Consider the following 16256-nt stretch of genomic DNA (forward strand, 5'->3'; position numbering starts at 1 on the left):
GAGAAACAAATGGCACACATAGCAACATACGCAGTATGCGCAATATGTTTGCTGAAAAATCTCAGTTACACGATCACGCTGCCAAACATGAAAGGCCGATAATAACTATAAAGATAGTTCTAAAACTCGTTCTAAATATAAAACAATAGTAGAGTCCACAACACACAACTATAACGATAAAGGTACAGAGAAACGATATCACTTTCAGAACAATTTTTTCCAGCCAATGAATGATAAACAACGACAGCATATCAGAATCCAACAGACTTCAAAGGGCCCCTATTATAGATTTTTGTAGTGAGTAACATGGCTCTAAGTCAGGGGTAGGCAAGTTCGGTCCTAGAGAGCCGCTGTCCTGCAGAATTTAGTTCCAACCCTAATCAAACACACCTGAACAAGCTAATCAATGTCTTCAGGATTACTAAAGCTATAGGCAGGAGAGGTTTTTTTCAGTGTTGGAGCCAAACTCTGAGTCTGCAGGATAGCGGCTCTCTAGGACCGAACTTGCCTACCCCTGCTCTAAATGAATGAAAACATCCCGCAAAGTTTTTAATCTGAAAGTGCACCGTATATAAAGTTATTGTCTTTCAAAAGTAAGAGTCGACTGAGTCAATGAAATGAATCGTTTTTCAAACGAGTCATAAGCCGTTTCGTTCTGACGTCAAGACGAAACATTAGCATATTGCCCGCCCACTTATTGCGCGCACAGACTCCAGAGAAAACTTGAACCTCAAACACTGCAGCTGATTCCTGTGGACACTGGACAGCATCATGTCGAGAGGACGGCGCTGTGCTCTACAATGTGACGGTAACGGGGGTTTTTTCCACCAACCAAGGACGAGCATGTGAAGAATCAGTGGTTAAAAATTCATCTTTACCAAGATATCACAGCAGTATAATCCTAAACTTTTGCTGTGTTTCCTTTAGTTTACTGACGACTGCTTCTTATAGGGGTGGAACGGTACATGTATTCGTATCGAACCGAAACGGTACGGGCGTCACGGTTCGGTGCACGAATTTGCACGGAGAATACACGGTACAAAAAAAACCTCTTAAATAGCGATAAATTTCGCTTTATTCGCTTTTGGTGTGACTGTGAACGCAGCAATGAACAGGCTGCGATCAAGACTGCAATGCTGGAGTGTGTGTGTGTGCGAGAGAGAGAGAGAGAGAGAGAGAGAGAGAGAGAGAGAGAGAGAGAGAGAGAGAGAGAGAGAGAGAGAGAGAGAGAGAGGCGCGATTAACAGTATGTGTGTGTGTGTGTGTGTGTGCGAGAGAGAGAGAGAGAGAGAGAGAGAGAGAGAGAGAGAGGCGCGATTAACAGTATGTGTGTGTGTGTGTGTGTGTGTGTGTGTGTGTGTGTGTGTGTGTGTGTGTGTGCGAGAGAGAGAGAGAGGCGCGGGCGCGAATCGCGCGATCGAACAGTGTGTGTGTGTGTGTGCGTGTGTGCGCGCGCGTGCGAGAGAGAGAATGATCTCTCCTGCGCGATCGAACAGTGGAAACATAAAAACATACTCCGTCATTTTTTTTATACAGGACATCATTAAAACTGCAAATTGTTACTTATTTTTGTGTACACTCGCAATAAAACACTACATTGTGCTTTTGTCAGACTCTAAACTCTTGTCGAACTGTAACCTACAACTGTTAACAAAAGTTTTGAATGGTAGTATTATTTTATACGGAAATCAACTATTTATAATTCAGATGAGAATAAAGTTAGGGTTAACTAAAATGAAGGAAAACAAATATATTGATCTGAAATAGCTAATTAATTTTAAATTCATTCAGGTACAATTACCAAACATATCTCAAAGTCTTTTCATCTTTTTAATAATTTAATTAATAAACTAATTATATAAAACTATTGTCAGTGCACTACAAATAAACTGGTTCTATGCCTTTATTAATAAAACTTATTTAAAAAATACAAGGCTTAAGACATTTATAAAAATGCCTTCTGCATTTTTGTTTTGCTTTTCACTCCATTGTACCGAAATCATACCGAACCGTGACGTCTGAACCGAGGTATGAACCGAACCGTAACTTCTGTGTACCGTTCCACCCCTAGCTTCTTATTAGCCTGGCTGCCAGCCCGAACCCCGCCCACAACAATTTTTGCTGGGGAAGTTCGGTCTGGTCTATTATGATCAGTCAAAAAATGTTCGGACCAATCAAATTGCCAGGGCGGGCTTTATACGATGATTGACAGATGAGGTGCAGTTACGCAATCCTCACGTCACCAAAGAGCGCTTGGGATGAATTCGTTTACAACAAAGTTCTGCCGCTGGAGAATTGAGATTTCACGAGTTCACACTTACAAATAAGTCAGATAGAATAAATGCGTATATGACGTGCTGTCCGAGGAGAGGGCTCCGTGATCGGTATTCGGCCCGAACCCAGAGTAGGCCTACTCCCCCGTATTCCTGGCTGTGAAAGAACAAGCCAAGAGTGAGGAGTCGGGGCGGTGGAGGGATGCAGAAAAACTGTCGAGGAGTGTTAGAGTGAATATGCTTCCTCTCATGCTGATAGGGTAACGTTAGACATGGTATTGTTTGATGACAAGTTGATTGGATTGATTATTTGAACGTGCTCCTCCCGAACTTTGTTTATGAAATAACAATAATCGTGTAGATTCCGCCATCGCGTCTGTTATAGAAGATATCGACAGCGCATTGCTTTTAAAAGAGGAACAGAGAACCGCGATCACGGCATTTGTCGGTCGGAAAGATGAATGAAGAACATGCGTCATATACTCCGTTGCTCTGATTGGTTGTAGGTCTATCCAATTGAATGCAGAGGCATTTTCTTTCCTGATTCGGTTGAAACACGTCCCATAATCACAGCCCAATGGAGCAGTATCAGACTCACATTCTTTCTAGAATATGAGTATGACGAAGTCAGGCTAGCTTCTTATAACAGTTATTAGGTAACTTCTAATGACTAGGTCTTCTTTAAATCTCGGAGTTCAATGCAGGATTCGTAAACCGCTTGCTCTTGAAAGATGGTGTTCAAAAACTTAGTTTTGATTTTATATTGTGTAGGTCTCCTGCTTCTGGCTTACTCGTGTAATCACTGTCTTACTGAAATACTTCTGCTAATCAGGTGTGGGCCACAGATTGTCTGTCGTTCTCTTCTCACTACTTTGAGTAAAGATTAAGCATGGAGCAAGATTTGTTTTACCAACGTTTATGTTAGATCAGTCATTCATGCTAGAGCTTGGCTAATGTATGCACTGTTATTGATACAGTTCCCAAATGTTCACCGCAATAAATTAGAAAATTATTCGGTAAATAAATAAGTATAAGTAAAATAATTGGTTTGTTGATGGACATGCACTTGTTAATGCTGATGGTGAGGAATTACAGGTGCAACATCTCATAATGTACCTCAAACTAAGTAGCGTGCGTATCACCGAGGAACGTCCTGCTCGAGTTGTCCTTGCGATGGAGGTTCGGGGTCGAATGACTGACTAGTTCTTCCAATGTTTCATCATCGGACTCACGCTAAGATTGATTTGGTAAAATCGACGTCATTGTTCGTTACTGTGTTTAGTTTACAGTGTAGGAAGCCTCAGGACAGCTGACACTGTTATGGCAATGGCCGTTTTTGTTTTTGACACGCGCGCTGTACGCGGTAAACCAATCACAACGGGCCGAGCTGTCTGGCCAATCAGAGCAGAGTAGCTCACGAAAGGAGGGATTTAGAGAGATTGATTCATCTGACGAGTCGTTTGAGAATCATTGAAAATGTGGTGATGTGCAAATGTATATTATGAGGAAATGAAAGGTTTTTTTTACCTTTGATGCATGTAAACGTCTCCGGTTACTATCGTAACCTCGGTTCCCTGAGAGGCGGGAACGAGACATTACGTCATACTGACGTATATGGGAACTCCTCCCCTTCTCCATTTTCACTGAAATCTTATAGATTAACGCCAGCTGGAGACAGCTGGCCAATTGACGCAAAACATGCAAATGCTGACCGGTCCGCGGGCAGTATAAAAAGCATGGGCGCGACAATTACGTCAGAATCAAGACTGAACGCTAGCACAGCTGATCAAACGGCGAGCACGGCGGTTGACGTAATGTCTCGTTCCCGCCTCTCAGGGAACCGAGGTTACGATAGTAACCGGAGACGTTCCCTTTCAAGGCGGTCACTTCGACATTACGTCATACTGACGTATATGGGAACTGTATAGAATTCCGCCGTGAGCGCAGTGAAGATAAGCCCTGAACGGGGTCAAGCTACACTCCCACAGGAACAACAGTTCTAAGCCAGCAGCGCCGCTAGGAGCACTCAAAACTGATAGGCGAAATTAGACCAACGTCTGCTCCGGCTTACCAAGTTGCGCATCCACTGCAATGAGGCGAAGGCTGCACTGGACAGGGCAGCACAACACCATAAGCACTCGAGCACAAGAGCTAACACAGTGTCGACGGCATAGTGGTGACAGCTGCATAACCTTAAGCCACACACAGAGTTAACAGTACGTTGGAACTACTGCGTAATGTGGAAACAGCTATGTAACCTTATAGTCATAACCCAGAGTTAGCAGCAATGGTAACTCTGCAACACAGACTACTGCACAGCTGGTGGTAAGTTTCATGAGTACATTGATAAAAACTCACCGAACCCACGACGCTAAGGTGGTGCATCAAACTTGGAACCCTGGCGAATGTGTTCTGAGAAGACAGCCAGCATACCAAGTCTCTGTATAAAACAGCACGTCCCTAGTACCATCCACCAAGCACACAAACAGCTGGTAGACTGCTGCCTAGTGATCCACGTACATCCACAAATCCCTTACAGGGCCAACATCACTCTGAGCATCGGCATCATGCGAGGCTGAAACTCAGCAGATAAGGCGGGCAGGGATCAACCTGTGCTCCGAACGGCGTAAGCGACTTCGGAACGTAGCTTGGCATCGGACTGAGAGTGACGCTGCAGTCATCAGGTCCGAGACAATGCGACAACATTCACTAGAATGAGCGTAAGTCTCCAAGTGCTTCGCTGGGGCGAGAGCCGGTGGTAAGGCCATCTCAAGGAGAGCTCGTCTCAGCACTTGTCAGTGTGAAGTGTCTTGCTCAACTAAGGACCCAGCAGCGGACACACAAGAAGGTTCCACAGCTTGGGGCTGGGGTGCCACCTTGTAGAACATAGCCGATGTTCCATAGCCAACGTACAGAAGTGCAATCAACACATAACTGAATGTACATAAACACAGTGTCAGTGGCCGTAGCGACGACAACTGTGAATATACGCAATTAGAAAATAGCCCCATAATAGCATAGCACCTCAGTAAGCAAACAAACACAGTCATAACTGTAGCTACAACTGTGAAAATATGAGTTTGCACAGAATAACTAGTTGCCCTGATAGGAACGGGGCAATATAACAGCGTAGCACATGCACGTACAGCATAGGTCGCTGTAGCGCCAACTTAATACACGCAGTTAGCTCCGTATTAGGCTGAAAGGCAACACCGCTGCATGAACACACCCATTTGTAAATAAATGCAGCGCATGTCGCCGTATCGACGGAGACTGTGAATATGCACAGTCTGACTGGGATAGCTAGTTGCACTGAAATACAGGGCAACATGGCAGCATAACACAAGTGAGTAAGGAATAGCGCATCCTTGCATGTACATAACGCAGCGTAAGTCGCTGTAGCAACAGAGACTGTGTAGAGACAGAAACTAAGATGCATAGTTAGATTAGGATGGCTAGCAGCACTGAAGGAAACAGGGCAGCATTACAGCATAACACATCCGATTACGTACATACATCCAGAACTGTGAATATGCACGGTTAGATTAGGATAGCTAGTTTTGCACTGAAGGAAACAGGGCAACAAAATAGCAAAAACACGTCCTTGTACGTGCCGTGTAGTCGCCATAGCGACAGAACTGAATATGCAGTTAGATAGGATAGCTGGATGTTGCACTGAGGATAGAGGGCAACATAACAGCATTACCCATCAGTGTGCACATATCAAGCATCTGAGTGTATAATGCGGTGCAAGTCGACGAAGCGACCGAGACTGCATGAATATGCACAGTTCACATAATGGTCAGTTACGTTCGCAACATAACTGCATAACGCTTCAGTGTGGACACAGATGCAGCGCAAGTCGCCGTAGCGACAAACTGTGACTATGCACAGTTAGATAGGATAGCTAGGTGCACTGAAGGATACAGGGCAACGCGTTAGCATAGTCACATTAGTGTGTACAAAAACACAGCGTCAGAGGCATCGCGACATCGACTGTGAATACATAGTAAGTCAGAATAGCCGGTTGCACTGATGATACAGGGCAATATTTAGCGGCGTAAACATAGCACATCAGTGCGTAGCGTGTACACAGCGTCAGTTGCCCCGCACAACAACTGTGTACGTAATCAGAATAGCCATTTGCACTGAAGGATACAGGGCAATGTACGACGGCATAAATCATAACACATACAGTGTGTAGAGTGTACATAGACACGGCGTCAGTTGCATCACACGACAACTGTGAATATGCACTGCGTAGTAATCAGAATAGCCATTTGCACTGAAGGACACAGGGCAATATACAATGGCATAAATCATTACACATAACAGTGGGTTGTATGTACGTAACAGTGTCAGTTGCATCGCACCACACTGTGAATACGTAGTAATCAGAATAGTTATTTGCACTGAAGGACACAGGGCAAAATACAAAGGCAAAACTCATAACACATAGTGTGTAGTGTGTACATAACACAGCGTCAGTTGCATCGCACGACAACTGTGAATACGTACTGCATAGTAATCAGAATAGCCATTTGCACTGAAAATTACAGGGCAATATATAATGGCATAAATCCCAACACGTAACGCTGTGTAGTGAGTACGTAACACAGCGTCAGTCGCTTGCACAACAACTGTGAATACGTAGTAATCAGAATAGCCATTTGCACTGAAGGATACAGGGCAACAACGGTAAAATTCATAACGCAGTGTACAGTGTGTACGTAACACAGCGTCAGTTGCATCGCAAGACTGTGAATACGTAGTAATCGGAATAGCCATTTGCACTGAAGGATAAGGAACAGGGCAATATGTAATGGCATAAATCATACACATAACAGTGCGTAGTGTGTACGTAACACAGCGTCCGTTGCAACGCAACAACTGTGAATACGTAGTAATCAGAATAGCCAGTTGCACTGAAGGGTACAGGGCAATATCGTGGCATAAGCATAACACACACATATCAGTGTACATAAACACAGCGTCAGTGGCATCGCACAACTGTGAATCAGAATAGCCATTTGCACTGAAGGATACAGGGCAATTTATAGCGGCATGAATCATGAACACATATCAGTGTGTAGAGTGCACGTAAACGCAGCGTCATTTTATCGCACAACAACTGTGAATACGTGGTAATCAGAATAGCCATTTGCACTGAAGAAACAGGGCAGCATATAACGGCGCAAATCTTAGCACATATAGTGTGCAGTGTGAACATAAACACAGCGTCAGTGGCTTAGCGACAACACTGTGAAAACGTGGTTAAATCAGAATGGCCAGTTGCACTTAGGGATACAGGGCAATATATAAGGGCATAACAGTTAAATCATAGCACAAATCAGTGTGCAGTGTGTACATAAACACAGCGTCAGTGGCGTAGCGACAACAACTGCGATTATGTGGTTAAATCAGAATGGCCAGATGCACTGAGGGATACAGGGCAATATATAAGGGCATAACAGTTAAATCATAGCACAAATCAGTGTGCAGTGTGTACATAAACACAGCGCCAGTGGCAAAGCGACAACAACTGCGATTATGTGGTTAAATCAGAATGGCCAGATGCACTGAGGGATACAGGGCAATATATAAGGGCATAACAGTTAAATCATAGCACATATCAATGTGCAGTGTGTACATAAACACAGCGTCAGTGGCAAAGCGACAACAACTGTGGATACGTGGTAATCAGAATAGCCATTCGCACTGAGAGAAACAGGGCAATATATGACGGCACAAATCATATCACATACCAGTGTGTAGTCTGAACATAAACACAGCGTCAGTGGCGTAGCGACAACAACTGTGGATACGTGGTTAAATCAGAATGGCCAGTTGCACTGAAGGATACAGGGCAGCCTGACGACATAAGCTGTAAGCTGTGCACCTCCATTACCAGAGCGGGGCGTCCTGACGCGGCGCTCTCCGTGGCCTGTGTCGCCACATTCCCGGTCCCGCCCTCTGCCAACGGTGAAGATCCGGTTCGTTTCGGGTTCGAACCGTTTTGGCGGCTGTAGCCGAATTAGGCGGGACGAGGTGCCGACGAAGAGAGACATCGAGGAAGGCTGGACCGTATAGAGATCAAAAGTTTCGGTTTAATGTCTGGCCGCGGCGAGACTAAATTTCATGCTGTGAGAGCTGGGATCGAACACGGGTCTCCCGTGCGACGGCTTTGGGTTTCGCCACTGAACCACAGGGGGAAATGACCACTTTCGCGCCTTTAGACACAGAGCCATCGCCTTGCCTCGTCTCTCTGGATGCGTCTTCGCATGACTTACCATAGGACGTCGTGAAGACGGAATCTTTTTGAAGTAGCTTGGCTGATAGATACCGAGCTAAGTAAAATAATAAAAGTATCCTTTCCGACGAAGCCTATCGCGTCGAGTCCTTCTAGCGAGCCCGCGAAAAGGACCGGAGAGGCGACGGGCAGGTTAAAATGCATCTGCTGCGAGAGCCGGGATCGAACACGGGTCTCTCGCGCGAAGGCTTCGGGTTCCGCCACTGGGCCACAGGGGGGAACGACTGTTAACTCTTCTTTGGGCGTGAGAGGGCCCACCAGCAGCCGCTGGCGGCAGTGGGCCTCATCCCTGCTGATGCCCGGGTTTATGAGGGCGCGTACCGGTAGACCAGCACGTATGCCTGTCGTCCGTGAGTGCGGCCTCGGTAGATCCTTGTTTGGGTAGAGCGAGTCGATACCGCACATATCTGGCATGTAGCAGCCATCGGATGCGGGGAGGAAACGTGGTGAGTAACCTCCATTGCAACTTCCACGATGACTTCAGATAAGACTTCTAGCGTGAAGAAAGAGATTCTGACGTAATTGTCGCGCCCATGCTTTTTATACTGCCCGCGGACCGGTCAGCATTTGCATGTTTTGCGTCAATTGGCCAGCTGTCTCCAGCTGGCGTTAATCTATAAGATTTCAGTGAAAATGGAGAAGGGGAGGAGTTCCCATATACGTCAGTATGACGTAATGTCGAAGTGACCGCCTTGAAAGGGAACCTGTTGTAGGAGACTCCAAAACAACATTAGGAAACTTTAAAATAGCATAATAGGGAAACTTTAAGATGCATTTTGATCGATCGGATCACAAGTGGACGACGCTAAATACAGGTGTAAAGGGGGTCTAAAATGTTTTGACCTTGTCCACTTTCGACCACTTCCAAAGGTAGTCGAAAAACGCTTTCTTAGTGTTACAAACGTTCATGTGGTCGAATGCGTTCGAACAGCAACAAAATACCGCCTTCTCTCCGCCTACTGAGTCTGACCTAACGTGTAAACGAAAGGTGTGTTTGACTTGAAGCGGCGCTGCGCAGACTGATCAGTGTATGACATCACAGTACCGCAAACAGACCCGTATGCTTTCGCGGTACTTTGACGTCATACATCGATCGGTCTGTGCAGTGCCGCATCAAGCCAAACACACCTATTATCAAGTGCCATTCACTGCAGAGCTAAATGACATCCAGCTCTACCTCTCTGGATGGCATTAGTTGAGCTTAACCTCGTCCAGCTTCACCTCTGTGGATCTAATGGGTGGAGGGATTTGGGTTATTGTTAGGGTGTGGTTGGACCTTCTAGCTCCACCCATTACGCCCAAATTACATCAGGAGAGGGGAGCTGGACTTCACACTCCACCCATGGCTCTGCAGTGAGCAGCCTCTCAACATAATGATATGCGCGTTAGTCAGACGAGAACCAGTTTGGTTTAAAGACGAAAAACGCACCAAGCACAATGTTCTCTCACCATTCCTGATTTCTAACACACACTCACAGCGTTCAGAGTGGTCTTGCGGATAAGAGCAGAAACAAAAGCTAATGCTCTACGTATATTTTTCCACCGTCTCCAGTCGTGTTTGTAGCCAATGTAAAGCTTTTTCAGATCTTTCGATCTAATGGATATCTCCGCTGGTGTGTGGACACTAATATAGTTATCGTTCTTGGTGTGAACGAGACTTAAAGACAGAAGAGTTTTTGAAGAAAAATTACTGTCGGCTTTCCTAAAAACACTCTCAAGAGTGTAAGATTCAAATATTCAAAACAGCTTTTACTGACAGAACAGCAGTCGTTGAGAAAAGCGTCATGGAACGAACATGCTACCATATTATATCTGAAAGAAATGCATTACATAGCCAGTGCAAGACTTCAGGCATTGCAATAAATCAAAGGTCATGTGATTGCACTGTAATGTGAATAATTTATGGCTGCATACTGTGCTCTGTATGGCACGCTTTTTCAAGAAAAGACGTGCAGCCGCCTGTACAGACAGAGAGAGCTGCAGGAAAAATGGGCAGAGCTGGATCTGAATCCAACATTCAGCAATAAAAATAGGTTCAGCAACAGCACTGCTTCAAAATCCAATAAAATAACAGTGTGTGGGTGAGGGATCTGATCCAATCTCACACCAACACCTAGTGGATTAACATGAATTATAAAACGGTTAGTTACAATCCTTGATTCTGATTGGTCAATAGCTGTGCTTTATTCACGATAAAACACGGCTATGACCGCTTCACCCAACGGTTCTATTTATCACTGCGCCCTTAGCAACACCCTTAGCAACCACACGTATCAACATAAACAGACAAAAAACGTAAGAATTAAAAAGGCTAAAATGTTTAAAGTAAATTTCGATTTATTAGGTGGCATGACGATGGATAAGTGGTTTGAGGAACAATTTGTAGAGACTTCTACAAATATGAACCGTCATGCTGAAGTGCTGAAATGTAACATTGATACATTCAAGAAGACTCGTAATGAAAAAAATACCGTGCAGCAAACCCAATGGGCAGTGAAATGCTTCGGTGACTGGTGTAGTGAAAAGGGTTGCAGCATTGATTTTAAACAAATCACCAAGACGGAACTCAACGCACTTCTCCGTGACTTCTACGGAACTGTCAGAAGCTCCAAAGGCGAAAAATATGGGATCAGTAGCTATGTAGCGTTACGTGCGGGTGTGAACAGATTCCTGAATGATCCACCTTTGAGTTTGTCCTGGTGTCTGATGAGAGACAGCGAATTCACCTCATCCAATAATGTTTTCGTTGGAGTCGTAAAGACAATGAGAAGAGAGGGTCGTGATAAAACGGAGCATCACACATCGATTTCTACGAAAGATTTCAGCACCATAAAACTGTCCGATGCGCTTAATCCTAACACACCTGAAGGACTCGTTAACAAAGTCTGGTTTGACGTGCAGTTACACTTCGGACGTAGAGGAAAAGAGGGGAACCGAGAACTCATTCCAGACTCATTCCGCATTTTAACAAACGAAAATGGTGTAAAGTATGTCACAATGAGCTTCAATGAAGACACAAAAAACCATAAGGACCCACATGACAGAAATAAGGAGAGCAGGCGTGGCTTCATGTTCCAACAAACTGGGAACCCGCTTTGTCCCGTTGCCTCTCTAGAGAAGTACGTTTCTCTTCTGCCATCTAACCCCCCTGCTTTTTACCTTCACCCCAAAAAGCAAAACCTCTCTAAATGTGTTTGGTACGTAGATCACGCAGCGGCACATAAATCATATTAGCTATTTATAATTTGTGTTAAATCTTGTTGTGTTAAAGTTTTTTCTCGTTTTTGACTGTTGCAGGTACACAAGAGAGCCTATGGCTGTGAACTACCTCGCAACAATGTTGCAGAGAATTTGTAAAGCAGCATGCACCTCAAAGGTTTACACAAATCACTGCCTTCGCAGCACCATGGTGCAGAGATTGTCCGATGCTGGTCTCGAATCGAGGGAAATTATGTCTGTGAGTGGACATAAGTGTGAAAGTTCACTACAGAGCTACTGGAGGCCAAACTTAAAACAAAGAAAGCACTGGAGCGACATTCTTGCTGCAACAGAAAACACTGCTGACAGTGCTGAGCCCCAACTAAAGAGAACCGCGTTAAATATCACCACAGTGGAGCCGATTGAAATGAGACAAATATTTAATGCGTGCACAATTAACGGAGATGTTCAAATAAATTTAAATAAACAACAATAAAAAAGAATCTCTTGTTAGGCAGCATTTTAATAACTGAATTGATAACATTAATAAAATAGATTAAAGACCTAACTGTTATCTATCAAAATATGTGCCCTTGTGTTTTTATTTATAGGCTATGTAAATATTTAGTTTAGTGCAGAGAGAAAATAACGGAATAAACAAAAAAGTAAACGTTTTCTCATGCTGAGAGATAAGCTATGCCTATTTGTGTGAGGAAATTTCACAAATATTGTGTTGTAAAAAATAAAAAGAATGAGACAAGTTTGAGAACGGTTTGTTGTTTTTATTTGAGCTTTCATGCATATTACACATTGGAACGTTGTTGTTCACGGTCAGGGACTATTTTTTTTCTAGCGGAAGGAATGCTTTTAATGCTTTTATTGATTTAACTTCCATGAAATTTCCACTAATCATTTTTTTTTTCTTTAATATTGTGTGGTAACCGTTTTATAAAAGCAATAAGGTACTCGAGGCAAGTGCTGTATCGTGAATAAGTAACGGCTGAAGGGGTTGCAGGCACTCCGCTTCGCGTCGTGCCTAACAACGCCCTTCAGCCGTTACTTATTCACGATACAGCACAGCCTCTCGTACCTTATTGCTTACGAATGAGCTGCCAGAATGCCATGTTTACAAACATATGAACTGTTATAGTATATCAACACTGATATTTTTGTTACAATACACCGCAATTTTCAGCAAAGCCCTTATCTTGATAAACAAGTCTGGACAACTCTGGTTAAATTTTTACCTGGCATTGAGAATTGTCAGAAGCAACACCCATTAACAATTGGCTACACCCTGTAAATTACTGAAGGGAAAATGTTCATTATGAAATTTTAAAAACAGATAAAAATTTGACATTTACGAATGTAATTCGTTTCCGTTGCAAAATGTAAAGTATATTATTGCACAGCTCTACAAATAAATTGGATATATATCCAACTGGATCTGCATAAATACAGTAAAATCAAGTAAAGCTACAGCTTGATTGTTTATTTGGTTGCAACATTTAAACTATATTATCGGACAGCAATATGTTGGACATATAGTACATCCAACTTTATCCACAAACATACAGCATACTAACGTAAAGCGATATTTACTCTAAAGAAAATCTCAACTCCTTGATTGTTTGTATTGTTACAAAATGTAAACTCAGCCAGCTCTTATCTGTTAAATCTGACTATAAGGTATGAAGATATTATAAATATTAACATCATGATATTCTGTAAAGCTGCTCTGAAACAATGTGTATGGAGAAAAGCGCTATACAAATCAAAGTGACTTGATTTATAAGCACATCATTTTCAGATTAAGGTCCACATTCTGCTTTATTCTGAAAAAAGACTGAAAATTTGTGTGTAATTTCAACTCAATTAATTCTCATTCACGTCCTTAAGAATAAAACGTGAGTACTTGCAACTGCCGGTCACTCTGCACTTATTGCTGATGATTTTTATTTCAGTGTTTATTTATTTATTTTTAATTAAATCTGTCTTCAACAGCTCGACTGTTCACAGCTGTCTGTAAACACTAAAGCACAGCAAGCTACCTGGACATCTGCAAATGAGACATTGCTCTGCAGAAAGAACATTATGCGATGTTGCATAAATCATTTAAGGAATTGTCATGGTAACAAATAAGTCAAGATACCACAATAACACTAAATACCCCTGTAACCGATGTAGTAGTAACTCTAAAACCAAAACACACGGGATTAGTCTGTTCTCAACTACAGCTGAGACTCAGTCTGGCTGGCGACCTGATTTACTTCAAACCACACAAAGTCACTGAAATCAATAACAGAAATATACATGAGAGCATGCAAATGAAATGACTAAAACAGAAGCGCAAACATCATGCAACACTCACCTCTACTTGATATAATGCACAGCCTTTCACAAACTCTCTGATATTACTCAAACACTCGTCCTTCCTCGGGTCCTGATAGATCTGAAAATGAAGCGAACAGATCAATCCTCTCACGAGCCGTACTTTTAAAAAGCTTTGTCAAGAAGTAAACAAAACCGTATGCGATTACGCCATTTGTTTATATCACAGATCATCGCCCCGTTCCAGCAAAAAGCCACTTATTCTCCACAGGGAAGTTGGCGGAGGAATAGCGGAAATGACGTGCTCTAATAGCTTGTGGTTGTTGGGTTCAGTGAGAGGGGCATGTTGGCACAGGCAAACATTACTTGACCTGTCAGAGCAAAGTCTATCTTCTTCTCCATGATGGGCTGCCTGTAACTATGCGACATATTGTTTATACAACAGAACGTTTTCAACAATAGAACTGAACATTTTAGTGCAATATTACATATTCCCAGAGTTTATCAGTATGTCATACGATTACTGCAATGTCAGCATCGACGATTGTATTGCTTATAAATCAGAATACATTTACCTCACTGTCTGTCAAGGCTGTGGTTGATATATAATTCACAAAACGTTTGTGAATTATTAATTTAAATAAAACCACTTAATCATTTATATCATATGTGAAAAAAATAACCTGCAAAAATAAGGATGCTCAACGAGAATTTATTATTGTTGAAATGTGCTCAAATGAAATCCAATTATCTGCTTCCTTAGCAGATTTCTATTTATAGTTAAAAATGTCTAGTTATAAATAGTGTTCTACCACCGACACGTGTTAATGAAAAAATAGGAATAATTAGAAATAATATTTTAGACATATTTGCATGTATTATTTGTTCACTCATCAGTTCTTGGACATCTCCGAATTATAAGGTTCGATTCAAAGAATCAGATTCGTGAACGATTCGCTGAAAAGATCCAACCCAAAAGAATTATTTCACAAACCGGACATCGTCGTTTCCTCTCTCTCTCTCTCTCTCTCTCTCTCTCTCTCTCTCTCTCTCTCTCTCTCTCTCTCTCTCTCTCTCTCTCTCTCTCTCTCTCTCTCTCTCTCTCTCTCTCTCTCTCAATTCAATTCAGCCTTACTGGCATGACAAAAAAAATACATTTTGTATTGTCAAAGCATTAAAACAACTTAGAAATGGTTTAGAACATCTGAACATTTAGTAAATATATAGAGAAAATAATAATAAGATAACAATAGTCTCTCTCTCTCTCTCTCTCTCTCTCTGACAGAGTCAATGGCGGACGACTCGTATGGACGAATCCCAAGGTTAATTTCCGTTGATATATTTTCTGCCACACATCACGTGCGTTCATTATTCCTGTAATCTCTTGTCACCGCAGATAACACGGGGGCTTCTTTGCATATTTTCTATTGATCCCCTTTCTCTCATAGTTGATATAAATAATAATAGAAACAGTAGTATTTTATTGTACAAATTTACACTGGTTCAGCATTGCACGTACAGTGAACACAAAACGCGCGCGCGAAGACAAATACAAAGGTCTGTGTGTCACATCTGTGTTTTTGTGTAACTGTGTAATATTTACTCGAATATGAAACTGCATGGACTTCATGAGCACATTAACAGCTTACCGTATAAACTGTACCGGGTCGCAGTCGTTCCAGTAGTTTACACAAAACCACTCCATCTCTGAGAGATGCTTGTAAAAAGCCTTCAGGATCCGATAGTGTCTTTTTGGGTGATTCCAGGACACCCAGCGTTATTAACCATGTGATGGTCTGTTCAGCCGAATTCATGACCTCATGCGTCCAAAGCTCAAACGCGATAATCCACAAGCAATCGAATATGAAAGCTGTATGAAATGACAGCAGAAATCCTGTGTAGTCCACAGCAGCAGCAGGACATTAGGAGCCAGGGCTCTGGTCCCTCCTTTTCCCTGGATGTGTTGGGGATGACGATTTGTTTAGGGTTATCTGGCAGGTCCGGTTTCCCTCGCCTCTTCTTTTCATCTGGCAGGATGTCAGCTAGTGTTAAACCAAAATCAACAACCCACAATTGTTTTCCGCCACATGACACCCAGTTCAAGCAGCCTGGGTCACCGAATACATGAAAGACTTCAGAAACAA

At 42.8% G+C, this 16256-nt stretch overlaps 1 protein-coding gene and 1 long non-coding RNA gene across 3 annotated transcripts in view; one reads left to right on the forward strand and one right to left on the reverse strand.

The window, feature by feature from the left end:
• Positions 1 to 16256, reverse strand: part of arhgef7b (Rho guanine nucleotide exchange factor (GEF) 7b) — a 35273-nt gene extending 19017 nt beyond the window's left edge. Inside the window, exons 1-2 of one of the 2 annotated variants that reach the window (XM_056250454.1) lie at positions 15762 to 16256; positions 14153 to 14233 (exon numbers count right to left, since the gene is read on the reverse strand). In XM_056250454.1, the coding sequence (XP_056106429.1) occupies positions 14153 to 14233; positions 15762 to 15926 (246 nt within the window). In that variant the 5' untranslated portion in view covers positions 15927 to 16256. The remainder of the gene's footprint in view (positions 1 to 14152; positions 14234 to 15761) is intronic. The other variant, XM_056250455.1, reaches the window with a different exon arrangement.
• On the forward strand, positions 10717 to 12295 carry LOC130084921 (uncharacterized). Its single transcript, XR_008807075.1, has 3 exons — positions 10717 to 10853; positions 11062 to 11420; positions 12172 to 12295. It is a non-coding gene; the product is annotated as an uncharacterized LOC130084921 (long non-coding RNA).

This window comes from Rhinichthys klamathensis, unplaced genomic scaffold, assembly GCF_029890125.1.
Source record: "Rhinichthys klamathensis goyatoka isolate OS25496 unplaced genomic scaffold, OSU_Roscu_1.1 h1tg000069l_1, whole genome shotgun sequence".
NCBI classification, from domain to species: domain Eukaryota; kingdom Metazoa; phylum Chordata; class Actinopteri; order Cypriniformes; family Leuciscidae; genus Rhinichthys; species Rhinichthys klamathensis.